This window comes from Panthera uncia (assembly GCF_023721935.1).
Source record: "Panthera uncia isolate 11264 chromosome C1 unlocalized genomic scaffold, Puncia_PCG_1.0 HiC_scaffold_4, whole genome shotgun sequence".
NCBI lineage: Eukaryota > Metazoa > Chordata > Mammalia > Carnivora > Felidae > Panthera > Panthera uncia.
In genome coordinates this window covers 71,408,643-71,422,095 of record NW_026057585.1, presented here as the reverse complement: position 1 = coordinate 71,422,095, position 13,453 = coordinate 71,408,643, and the positions used below count along the sequence as shown (strand labels likewise).

Genomic DNA, 13,453 nt, shown 5'->3' with positions numbered 1-13,453 from the left:
CATGGATGTGTGCATCAATACTTTCCAATAAATGTGGGGAATTTTCTCCATTATTTATTCAAATATTTTTTTCTGCTCCTTTCTGTCTCTCTCCTCTCCTCCTGGTACTCCCACTGTACATGTGTTGGTGTGTTTAGTGGAGTCCCACATTTACCTGTGGTTCTGTTCATTTTTCTTCATTTTTCTGTTTTCCATATTGCATAATCTTTCTTGATCTGCCTTTAACTTCACTGATTCTTTCTTCCGCTAGTTCAGATCTGCTTTTGAGTGCCTCTAGTGTATTTTTCATTTCTGTTATCGTACTTTTTACCTACAGAATTTGCTTTTTTTTTAAACAGTGATGTTCTCTATTTGATGTGACATTGTTATCAAAAGTTTCTTTCCTTCTTTAATCATGGTTTTCTTTAGTTCTTTGAACAGATCTGTAATAGCCACTGTGAAGTTGTCATCCATTAAATCCAATACCTGGCCACTCTCACAGGCAATGTCTGTTGCCTATGCACAGCAAAATGCAAATTAAAACAAGTCTGAGATGCCTCTTTTTTTTTTTCCAGTGACACTTTTCCTTGCTTTAATATTTTTGTCTTTTTCTGCTTTTGAAATGAGCTTTCAATTACAAAATACCAAACCCCTTAAAAATGCCAGCCATCGGCACACCGTGGAGAAGCCCCCAAGTAAGGATAGATAGTAGTGGCAGTTGGCAAGAGGTGGGAAGTGATTGAAGCAGTGGTTACAGGTGTTCACAGGAAGCTAAAACTATCCAGCAGGTTGTGTCTTAATGTTAACACAGGTTAGACTAGTCACTACCTTGGTGGGTGGCCTCAGTGTTTGGGTTCAGGTTCTACACGGCGGTCCAATTTCTTCCAGTTAAGAGTTCTTGGCTTGCACCAATCACAGGGTGGCCAGAGGGCACAGGACCAGTCTATTCATTTTTCAAAATGCTGCCATAGGCCTGCTACATGTGTTGAGAGACTTCGGGAGCTCTACCCTTCAGCAACTGTGTGTAATTTGGGTTTTCTGTCTGGACACGTAGCTCAGCCAAAATCCAGAGGCCATTTGTGAGTTTCAGGGATTGGTACGGAATGTCTTGCCCTTCTACATTCCTCTTGGCAATAGTACAGACATTGTTGTTTTGCAATTTGCTGGAAAGTCTCAGCATCTAAGTGACATTCCTTAATCTGAAACTGAAGTTCATTTTCACTGGGACCATCCTTTCCTTCGCAAGGAATACCTGGTGCTCCATTTTGCCATCTTCTACAAAAAGCACCATTGAGTGGGACGTAGCAGCTGAAGTGGCCTCAGGGCAACGTACTGCACGTCTGGCTCCCCAGACAGCAAAGTGACAGGTGGAGGGGCCACCTTCTACTACTTACTACCTTGTAGTAGAGTCGTTGGGTAACAACTCTAGAAACTTCCTTAGGACTTTTACCGCTGAAAGCACCACCGCTGAGTTGGCGTGAGATTGCTGGGGAGTTACACGTTCCCAGATGTTCTGAGCCTCCCGGCCATCTTTAGGGTTGTAATTAGGGAGTTCAAGATGAAAATCTGTCCCAGTCAGTGCACTCATTTGGGGCCATCAGCCACTTATTAATGTTCTGTGGCTTCAGATCGAGTAAGTTGCCATTTAGGTGAGATTCGCTGATTTCAGAAAATGCTGCTACAGCATTAGCCACCACCATTGGATGTGAATCTGCAATGAGATCCCACAGAGTATCCAGAAATCCCTGATCTTCCACCATTTGGGCATCAATATCATGGAATTTTGCCACACAGACTGCCGCTGTCTTCCTAACGTAGGAATCTTCATCCTTCAAGCACTTGCAGAGCTATTCTGTCATCTTGTCCACCCAGATGCACCCCTGGCCCTGCCTGCCAAGGCCTGAGTTAGAGGATTGGGATCCTCACTGTCCTTCACAAAGCTATGGACAGCCATGATGGCCACGTCTGGCTGACTCTTGGTTAGGTTCATCAAATAGAGATACGCAAGCTTCTTTAATTTCAGATGGTCAGTGTGCGTATAGTTTCTTACATCTGGAAAGAGAGAACTGACATCCTGCCTCCGGTCGTGGCAGCAGTCACTTTCTGCCCAGCCTCCTTCCTCTTTTTCTTTCTTTTCATTGTTGAGTTCAGCCTCTAATTCAAAGATTGCTCCTTTTTTATTGATTGTGAAGTCGCGTGGAGTCAGTCGTGGTTTGGGATCTTTAATGTGCACCAGAGGCAAGGCTGGGGGTGCCAGCAGCCCAGAGAGCCTGGCCTGAGCAGTGGTATAATTGTTTCCTGCATTAGCCAAAATCAGAAAGTCAGATATCACCCGGAATTTCTGAGAGCAAAAGAGAATGGGAATCCTTATGGGATGGTGAGGGGGTGTAAACTGGTATAGACATTCTAGAGAGCAGTCTGATCGTTCCTGGTCGAATAGAGAATGCATATATCTTGTTACCCAGTGGTCTGCTCCTGGATGCATACCAGGAATTACATCACGCCGGTCCATTAGAGAGCACATACAAAGATGTTCGCCTTCGTGTTCGTAGCAATGGAGAGTCGAAGACAACCCAGCTGTCCGTCCCCAGGAGTGATAAAGAAGTGAAAGAGCTGGATGCATACCACAGAATACCAAATCTCTGGTAGAAGCAATAATCATATACATGACAACATAGATGGTTGAGAGAAAAAAGTAAAACTGAAGAATGCAGTCTGAAGGATGGTGCCATGTATAGAAATATCCAAGAACATGGGGGCGCCTGGGTGGTTCAGTCAGTTGAGCGTCCGACTTCAGCTCAGGTCACGATCTCCCGTTTTGTGGGTTTGAGTCCCGCATCGGGCTCTGTGCTGACAGCTCAGAGCCTGGAGCCTGCTTCCGATTCTGTGTCTCTTCTCTCTGCCCTTCCCCCACTCATGCTCTGTCTCTGTCTCTCAAAAATAAATAAACGTTAAGAAAAAAAAAAAAGAAAAATTTCCAAGGACACAAATGAGACACATTAATTGGTGCCTTTGATAAGGGAGGAACAAGAGTGAAAATTAAAAGAGGAAGGGAATGAAATATAAAATAAAAATTGGCCGTACGTGAATTGATTATGACAGTCTGTAACTCTGCGCCTGAGCTACAGAATGAAGAAAGTAAAGATACAAAATCAAGGAAATATGAGGCAAGGTCATCAGACAAATTTTGGGGCCGGGAGAAAGAGGAAGAGAGTCTGAAGGCCTGGAAAGAGAATAAATGGCATGAAATCGGTATCTAAGAGATTCAGAAAGTGAACTTACTGAAAAACATGGAGTTTTCGGTCCGTTGGAGGCTTGTGGTCATGAATTCCAAGTGAAATCGGTAAGCCTGCTTGTCTGATTCTCCATCATCGTACAGCTTCTTAGGCAGAAGTGCAGAGAAAGGACGAAAGAGGATTACTGTTGTGTTTAAGGTAAGAGGTGTGAGTGTATTCAAAAGCTGATGGGAATGTGCCAGTAGAGACAGGGGGGTTGAAGATATTGGAGAAAGAAAGGGTAAGGGATGGAGAAGAAGGAGAATACTCTGTCCTGCCCCCCACCCCAGCACAGCACCTTTTCTTCCGAGATAGTAGGGAAGGTTGAGTGGATGCAGCTGAGTTTATAAGTGAGAAAGGGCCAGAATTTGAGGGAATCCCCATCTCAGCCTTTGGTTTGCTTGTGAATGGGCCTAAAATACGTGCACCTAATTGAGTTTCCCAGCCATCACTCCTCATTCAGGTGTCCCAGGTATAAGGCCTCCGAAAATAGAACAATGTGAAGCCTGTACGACCAGTGTCACAGGAAGCATCTCCGTGTGAAATCACCCACCTCTCACTGCTGCTGGCGGTGGAGTGACGCCATTTCTCTGGAAAGAAGTCTGGCAGGGCCTCTGAAGGTCTTTAGAATCATTCATGCCATTTCCCCCAGTATTCCCCTTCTAGAAACGTACCCGTTGCGTCCGTCCCAGCCTATTGATAGTGATGCTCTTGGCTAGGAATGCCCGCGGCACTTTGCCCAGGCCAATATTACTCATAGCAAACCCCCAGACGTTTCTCCCACCACGGCCAGAGTTGTGGCTGGACCGGACCTTTTCCTTCTTAGGATCATTGCAGGAGGCACTTCAGCACAAAACACCAGGGAACTTAGGGGAACAGGTTTGTTACATGCTCTGGAGGGTACGGAGCACACGTGAGGGCCGCACAGCAAGGTCATGGGGAGAGAAAGGGCATGGGCTTTGCCTTTACTGGAGTGTGGGGGGTGGGATGTCTAGGATTTTGTGGGTTTGCTCTTTATTGGCTAATTTAAAACCTAAGAGCACAGGAAGGAAGAAGTGGGATCACTCAAGCAGCCAGTTATCCAAGTTACCCAGGGCATTCTGAGAAAGGGACTAACATGGGCAGCAGGGGGGACAGCCTCATTCCTCATCTGGTTGTTTTGCTGGTAACTGTGTCACACAGCTGGCACTATGTTTCTTTAAGATGGATGTCTTTTGAAATGGATGCGTCCACATTCAAAAGCTTAGTGTTGGATACTTCCACTGAAGGAGCTAAGGAAGTCATCAGAGAGGTACAAAGACTTAACCCGCAAGGATGTTTAGTCTAATGTTATTCCTAAATAACAAATGATGGAATCCACTGAAATGTTCCCATAGTAGAGGAGTGGCTACATTAAATTCTGGTATAGCTATAGAACAAAGTTCTGAGGCGCCTGGGTGCCTCGGTCACTTAAGCATCTGACTTTGGCTCAGGTCATGATCTCACGGTTCGTGAGCTCGAGCCCCGCTTCGGGTGAACTCCGCTTCTCTCTCCCCCATCTCCTCTCTCTCTATCCCTCATGGGATTCTCTCTCTCTCTCCCTCTCTCTCTCCACCCTCCCTTTGTGCCATCTCTCTCTCAAAAAAAAAAAAAAAAATCCTTAAATTTTTTTAATTGCCATTTTTTGTCATTTTAAATTGCTTTTAAAATAATAGCAGCATTGGAAAATATGCATAATATTAAAGCAGTCTTCCCACGGCCATTATCTGCGCACCCAGGCTAACTAACATTCGTAGGTGGTAATGGAGCTGAAGTATACAGCCAGCCCTTTGCTTACTCTGCCAGATCTCACTCTGTGTGATTTCTCCAGGGGGAGCCTGCTCACTTCGAGTATCTGATGTACCCCTTGCACTCCGCAGCCATCACCGGGCTAGCCACGTGCATCCGCAAACCCTTCATTGCCACCTGCTCTCTGGATCGATCCGTTCGCATCTGGAATTATGAATCAAAGTAAGGATGAAAGGCTTCGCGACTACAGCGTGCAGGATCCCAGTTGTTACATTTGTTCATGTAAATTATTTTAATTAGGGAGTTTTAAAATGTAATTACTTGAAGCTCTCAGTTGGAAAAGGTGTTTTGTTTTGTTTTGTTAATCAAGTCTGTCAACTTACCTGTTTCTCTTCCCTTTTTGCTCGTGCTCGGGCTAGAACATGGCTTTGTGTTTTATTAAGTGCTTCACCGCATGCCAGACACCATGCTAGACAATGGGGACATAAAGATAACACTCTGCCTTCTTAAATAATCTCCTGTGTTCTTCCAGTTTTCCTCTCTCCCTCCAGAAGTACTTTTCGTCACATGGGACTCTCCAGACCACTACATCTCTCTCCTCATCACTGCCCCCGACCATCCTTAACTCCCTAGTGACTTTTTCTCCCTGACATGGATTCCCTGAGGATCCCCAGCCTAGAGTGGCCCCCCACTGTAATTTCTCTGTCCTTTGTGTATAGCCACTGGGTTGCCGAAAAGAAACCGTGCGGTCCTTCCAACTCGGGGGATCCAAATGGAGCTGTGCCTTCAGCATCGCTAGAGAACTCGTTGATCACTTCCCCTATTTCCCATACTCATTGCCGGATACTCTCCTCAAATAACCAAAACCTGGGGAAAAGAGGAACCAAAATTTCAAGCGACAAAGTATCTCCTATGCTATGATAGAAATATGTGCCAGATACAATGGAGGGCTCAAGGGAGTTTCTTAGAATTCCATAATCTTTTTCACAGCACTCTGGAGCTATTTAAGGAATACCAGGAAGAGGCTTATGCAATCAGCCTTCATCCATCGGGGCACTTTGTTGTCGTAGGATTTGCTGACAAACTACGCCTTATGAATCTACTCATTGATGATATACGTTCTTTCAAAGAATATTCTGTCAGAGGATGCAGAGAGGTAAGAAGCTGGAGATAAAGTTTCAGTTTCTTGGAAAACCGGGGGTTGAAGTATCAAGAACTAACACACTCTGGCAAAGTGGGACCAAAGTCTGCTTAGAGAACATCGGTGGCTTTAAAAGAAGAAAAGGCAAGAGATCGGGTTCTCCTCTCCCCAAACTTCTTGAGCATATGGCTCTATCCCATTTCTCTCTTGCTCACCAAGATATTTCACTGAACCCCAAGCCTTGTGAGATCCCACGTGTGATTAATTCTCTCTCTGATTGCCGAGTAACAAAAAGTGTCAAAAAGGGAAGTCATCTCAGAATCGGAGCGCCAGCCAGTAGGGAAGGTGAAGTTGGAGATTGGGAGGGGCCTGGGAATAGAAGCGTCACCAGGGAGAGGCAGTAGGCCGCCCATCACACTTCCCCCTGAGGTGACCGCAGAAACCAGATAGTGATTTCGGGAGTTGCTTCCCCACTCTGACACTTCTACAAACAACGAATGCTGCACTCTACCATCCAAGCAGCGTCATGGTCCGTGCACACACCAGTGGCAGCATCTTGGCCAATATGAGCTACAGGAATAGCCAAGATGCTGGCTGGTCCTCAGTCCCTCTGCACCTTTCCCCCCCATTCCCACTTCTACACCTGCTTTCAGCCTGAACTCTTTAGGAAAAAGAGCTCTTGACTGTAACGTCCAGAAGGCTCATTTCTCTCATTCTTGCTCTCTTGCTTTGTTTCTTTGTAGTGTTCCTTTAGCAATGGAGGTCACCTGTTTGCTGCAGTCAGTGGAAATGTGATTCACATTTTTGCCACTACAAGCCTGGAGAACATCTCGAACCTGAAAGGACACACCGGAAAGGTCAGTGAGTGAGCAGTGTCCAAGGACACGGGAGGCACAGAGCCAAGCATTATGCTTGCCGAGTGAACAAAAGAGAAGCAATGTGTTTCCTCTTGGAGTTCACGGTCTACTTGGGGAAAGAGACGATGACACAAAAGCACAGGGTAATTACTAATTGCAATAAATGCAATGAAAGAAAAACATGGGGTGTTATGAGAGTAAATAATGAAAGAGTTGGCATAATTTAGAGTGGGGTGTTCATAAAGGCTGGGTCCTAAAGGAGTAGGAAGGAATTAACCAGATAGAGCTTCAGAGGAGCTGAAAAGTCTGTGGGGCTGGAACCATAGGTGTCAGGACAAAACGGGACCCAGCTGAGATTGGTGAGATTAGCAAAGGCCCAAGTGCATGGAACTTTGCAGGCCTCCTAAGTATAAAAAAACTATAAAAAAGATATCCTCCTTGTGCCTTGAAATCACTGAAGATTTTCAGAGGAGGGAATGATATGACCAGATTCGCATTTTAGACTACTTTGGCTGCAGAAAGAAGAATGTATTGAAAGGGTGGAAATGGTAAGGAGACTATTGTGGATGTCTACACCATTTTGGACCATAAAGGAGATGGTACAGGTAGGGAGAAGGAGGTGGATTCAAAAGATACTTAGCAAGCAAAACCAGTAGTTTTCAGACAGAGTGGAGATGGGGCATGAAGACAAGGGAGGGGCCAAAGGTGGAAAGACTTAAGAAGTCGGTGAAAGAATTTGGACAGAAAAAGCACTTGAAAGGCATGCTAGGCAGGGGACCTATTAGAGATGATGGAACTGGAGTATAAAATAGGGTGGTGGTTTGAGGTACACATGGCTGGAACGTTGGGCACATTCCAGCAGTGGTGGAAGGAGCCAGAGAGGTTGGCTACATCCCAGTGTGTACACCATGCCAAGGAATTGGACTTTACTCTGTAGGTGATGAGAAGCAATTGAAAGGATTCAGGAAAGGAAGTAATGGGGTTAGAAAGGTACTTCTCCAAACAGTATTGAGGATGGATTAGAGGAGAGGGAACTTGGAGGGATGGAGACCAGCTAAGAAGTGAGGGTGAAAGATGAGTCGGAAAATAAACCATGGCTTTGGTAGTAGAAACAGAGAGAAGCACGACATTAAGTTCCATTTTGTATATGTTATGTGCCATGTGTCCAAGAACTATGGTACTCAGGCACGAGGGTCAGGAAAGAAGTCAAGGCTGAAAATGAAGATTCAGGGGATTAGGTGGTAGTGGAAGTCAGAGGCATAGATTACATCACCAAGGGCCTGGAATTTGAGAAGAATCTTGGGCAGAGACAGGTGACCAACATTTCAGGGACTGGTTAAAGAAGAGAAGGACTGCAAATAAAGGCACAGGAGAACTTGGAATCAAGGAATTGTATCAGAGAAGTGAAGGAACTCTTCCAAGATAAAGTAGTTGGTGGTATTAAAGGTCAGAGAGAGGGGCGCCTGGGTGGCTCAGTTGGTTGAATGTCCAACTCTTGATTTCAGCTCAGGTCATGATCTCATGGTATGGTATATGGGATGGAGCCCTGCATTGGGCTGACAGCATGGAGCCTGCCTGGGATTCTCTCTCTCCCTCTCTGCCCCTCCCCTGCTCGCTCTCTCTCTCTCTGTTGCTCTCTGTCTCTCAAAAATAAATCAACATTTCCAAAAATAAGTAAAGGTCAGAGAGAGGTCCTGTAAAGACTAAAAACTAACCATTGAGTGTGGCAAATAACAGGTGCATAAGTGCAGGAACTGTGAAAACACTGAGCTTTCCCGGTTTCAACAATGCGATTGGTCTTCAAGTGACTGTGGAGGTGCAGATGAAAGCATGCCAGGTGATTCTGATGCTCTTTCTAGAACCATGTGCATCTCCTTGGGAGGCCCTCCCTGACCAGTCCAGGAAAGCAGCCCTTTGTTGCATCCCTTTGCAAGTATTTATAACACTGGTTTCTAACCAGGGTTGTATGTTAGACTTACATCTGCAGTATTAAAAATATATATATACAGATGGAGGATACAATAAAGCCATGCACGTGGAAATTTATAACCTTAAATACATATTTAGGAATATAAAAAGATAAAAATCAGTGATATAATCATCTAAAGAAGTTAGAAAAGGAACAGCAAATTAAATTCAAAGAAGATAAAAGGAAGGAAATAGTAAGGATAAGAGCAGAAGTTAATGAAATAGAAAACAAACACAATAGAAGATCATCAAAGCCAAAACATGGTTTTTGGGTTTTGGGTTTTTTTTTTTTTTAATGTATGTTTGTTTTGAGAGACGGGGGGAGGGGAGAGAGATAATCTAAGCAGGCTCCGCACCATCAGCACAGAGCCCGATACGAGGCTCTCATGAACCATGAGATCATGACCTGAGCCAAAATCAAGAGTTGGACATTTAACCAATTGAGCCACCCAGGCACCCCAGGTTTTTTTAAGTAATCTCTACTCCCAATGTGGGGCTCAAACTCAGAACCTTGAGATCCAGAGTTGCATGCTCTACCAACTGAGCCAGTCAGGTGTCCCCAAAACTTAGCATTTTGAAAATGCAAAATGGACAAGCCTTTAATATGACTGATTACGAAAGGAGAAAAAAAGGAGGAAAGGTAAATAACCAGTATGAGGAATGAAAAGGGGATATCAGTACAGATCCTATATAATAAAAAAAGATCATGAGGGGATATTATGAACAACTTTATGAAAATAAATTTGAATAATATAGATGAAACAAATTCCTAGAAAAATTGAGTCTATCGTTTAAAAACCTTCCTATAAAGAAAACTCTAGGCCCAGAGCATATCACTGGAGAATTATATCAACTTGTAAGGAAAAAAAAAAAAATGACACTAATAATATTGAAGAAACTCTTGCAAAGTATAGAGAAAAGAGCAAATACTTCCCAATATTGTTCTGTGAGGCCAGCGTAATCATGATACCAAAACCTGTCAAAGACATCACAAGGAAGAAATGCTAAGCTGGTCTTTTTTGTGACCATAGAAATAAAATATTATCAAGCCAATCCATCAATATATAAAAAGGAGAACACAACATGACCAAGTTGGATTTATTCCAGGAATACAAGATTGTTTTACAATTTGAAATCAATTAATGTGGTACACCACATTAGCATAATAAGGATGAAAAAATCATATGTTTATCTCCGTAAATGCAGATATAATAAAATTGATAGCATTTAATATCCATTCACGATTTTAAAAAACAACACTTGGGGCACCTGGGTGGCTCAGTCGGTTAGGCATCCAACTTCAGCTCAGGTCATGATCTTGTGGTTTGTGAGTTCAAGCCCCACGTCGGGCTCTGTGCTGACAGCTTAGAGCCTGGAGCCCATTTCAGATTCTTTGTCTCCCTCTCTCTCTGCCCCTACCCTGCTCACGCTCTGTCTCTCCTTCAAAAGTAAATAAACATTTAAAAAATTTTAAATAATAAAAAAATAAAAAACAACAAACTAAAAAATAATGGAACTTCTATTATAAAAATCTTATGCAAGATATTTAAGAAAACCTACAACAAACAGCATACTTGATCCTAAAATTATGAAAGCATTCCTTCTGAGATAGAGAACAAAAGACGATGCCTTCTGTTAGCCTGGTACTGAGTCCTAACCAGTGCAATAAGACAAGAAAAGGAAATATGTCTTAGTCCATGAGTCTGCCATAACAAAACAGCACAGACTGGGTAGCTCATAAAGAACAGAAAAGTTTCCTCACAGTTTGGAGGGCAAGAAGTCCAAGACTCAGGTGCCAGCATGGGTAGGTGAGGGCCCTCTTCCTGGCTGCAGATTTCTCATATCCTCACATGGTAGAAGGGGTGAGCTAGCTCTCTGGGGCGTCTTTCATGAGGACACTTACTAATCCCATTCATGAGGGCTCTACCCTCATGACCTAATCACCTGTCAAAGGGCCCCACCTCCCTATACCATCATCTTCTCGGGTAAGGATTTCAACATACGAACTGGGGGGTGCAGGGCGGAGTAAGAGACACAAACATTCAGACCAAAGCAAAATAAAAAGCGTAGAAATTGGAAAGGAATAAATAGATCCTCACAGACAACATGACTGAGTATGTAGGAAATTCAAAGGGTTTTCAGAGAAACTATTAAAATTAGTGAATCTACGAATAGTGTTGGAAATAGCGTCACTATATTTTTTCAAGGGTATTTGTACATAATAGTAACAAACAGAGAATCCAATTTAAGAGGTGGAAATGGAGCTGAGGAGGTGGTTAAGGACGTGCCCCACAGGGTCGCAGTCATGGAAATAGCAAAAGAGGTGGCCAGTGAGTGGGTCAGAAGGTTGGTTCCTTATGAGAAAATAAGCAAATATATTGAAGATAACGGGAGCCAGGACTCTCACTATTGGAGAAGGGAGTTATAAATATGACAAGGGGAAGATCTAGAAAGTTGTTGTTGTTGTTGTTTGTTTCTTTGTTTAGTGACCTGGCTGAACGAATCCTGAGAAGTCTTTCTTGCCCCTGCAGTGTGCAGCCTTGATGTCCCTGCTCAGATTTTTGTTCTTTTTTTTATCTTTTCTCTGGTTGCCCCTGCGTTGACCTAAGCCACTCATTAGTCACAGATTGGGCTTAGCCCCCTTAGCCAGTTACACTTTCACCCTTTACCATTGGATCTGTGTGGCTGGGAGGCGGCTGTCACAGTTCACAGAGTTCACGTTTTTTTGCTCCTTGTTCAGCCAGGTTCTAGTAGTTTGGAGGCTCTCTCTCTGTACCTGAGAGAGTGCAGCCCTAGCCATGCACACAGTCTTCCAGGCTGCCAGGGATAAGTGTGATTTTATTGCTAAGCCTGGCTTCCTGGGAGATGCCCGTGGACCAGAGGAGATTATTATTCAGTTAGGGTTTGGTCAGATGTTATGTTTAAACCCCTTGTGCTAGTGAGGTTTCTGCCCTGTGTTGATGGGTCCCTGTGCAGCTCAGAAGACGCTTTCGAATTTTCCCCATATACCGCTCCGATTGCTCTTGAGTGGGGCGGCTTAGCACATGCGCACAGCCTTCCCGACCCCCGGAGTTGTCTATGATTGCAGGTCTCTCCTTGACCGTGTCTTTCCCTCGTTCTATTAAAATTCTCATGCTCTGCTATTTGCTCATATTGTGGACCTACACCGATATCTCCATCATTTTAGACAATGCCCAGAGGGTAGACTTGTTCATGCTCTGTTCCAAATAAAGCCAGTTTTGGGTTTGCTGAAGGGCACGCACCAGGAAAGGACATTCTGCCTCAGTCTAGTGGAACACGTGAGGAGTTCATTCTCCTTTCCCTAATGAGGCGTCTGTGTGTGTGTGTGTGTGTGTGTGTGTGCACGTGTGTGCACAGGGACATATGCACGCTTTTAACTGGGTACGCCTTCATCCCCTGTAGGTTCGCTCAGTTGTGTGGAACGCGGATGACAGCAAACTGATCTCTTGCGGCACAGACGGTGCTGTCTATGAATGGAATCTGTCCTCAGGAAAGAGAGAGACAGAATGCGTTCTCAAGTCCTGCAGTTACAACTGTGTTACTGTCTCCCCCGATGCCAAAATTATCTTTGCAGTTGGATCAGACCAGACCCTCAAGGAGATTGCAGACTCTTCGGTGAGTCTGCCCCAGCCCCACCTCCGGGCTGCCCGCTGGTCTGCAGAAGACGGCCTCCACGGGCACGGCAGGAAGTGTGACGGGAAGAGGGCTCGTGAGAACAGGGTCCCTTCTTCATGGGACGACCCTCTGGGTCATTCCGTTATTGATACTTCTGGGATTTCCTGCCCAGCGCCCTACCTGACTGGTTAAACCGTGGGGCCCCTTTCTCCTTCTGTTTTGCTGGCTGGCTACAGGTCTCTTCCACCCTCCAGGCCCGCAGGTCAGCAACATCTCCAAACTGCATGCTTACCCTGGGGTATAGACGGAAGTATAGTTACCGCTGTCGCCTCGGCTCGGCCACCACATTTGTTCGAGACCTCCAAACTCTGAAATTTAGGAATTACCACATTTGGCTCCAAATAGCTGAGGGAGGAGAGAAGAGTTCAGCAAAGACACTTCACACAAACGTGGCTGGATCCTTCTCCAGGCGCCAGCGACAGCCGATCTTCTTTGGTGCTCGTCACCCTCCTGGCGCTGGGGCCGGAAAGCGCACAGACACCACGGTAGCAGACTGACCCGAGACGGGTTTTGCCATGATTGGAGCCCAGCTGAGAGGAGGGGGTCTCTCCACTGTGCCCCCAAGTAGCTTAGTCCTAATTCTGTGGTGGCTTTTACAGTGCTGAACCGGAACAAGCCCCTTCAGGCCAGGCCCGCAATTCACGCCTCTTGCTGTCCCTACTAGCCGGCGCACACAGCATGACCCACGCAAACATTCCCTAAATGTTTGGTGGGAGGGTGGGTGGGTGATTGGATGGAGGGAAGGCACGGTGAGTGAATTCACGAAAAAC

General features: G+C 45.1%; 1 protein-coding gene across 2 annotated transcripts in view; it reads left to right on the top strand.

The window, feature by feature from the left end:
• Nucleotides 1-13,453, top strand: part of CFAP57 (cilia and flagella associated protein 57) — a 70,058-nt gene that overhangs the window by 14,147 nt on the left and 42,458 nt on the right. For both annotated transcript variants that reach the window (XM_049617337.1, XM_049617338.1), the window contains exons 7-10: nucleotides 5,104-5,243; nucleotides 6,012-6,177; nucleotides 6,906-7,019; nucleotides 12,411-12,623. In XM_049617337.1, coding sequence (XP_049473294.1) covers nucleotides 5,104-5,243; nucleotides 6,012-6,177; nucleotides 6,906-7,019; nucleotides 12,411-12,623 — 633 coding nt within the window. The remainder of the gene's footprint in view (nucleotides 1-5,103; nucleotides 5,244-6,011; nucleotides 6,178-6,905; nucleotides 7,020-12,410; nucleotides 12,624-13,453) is intronic.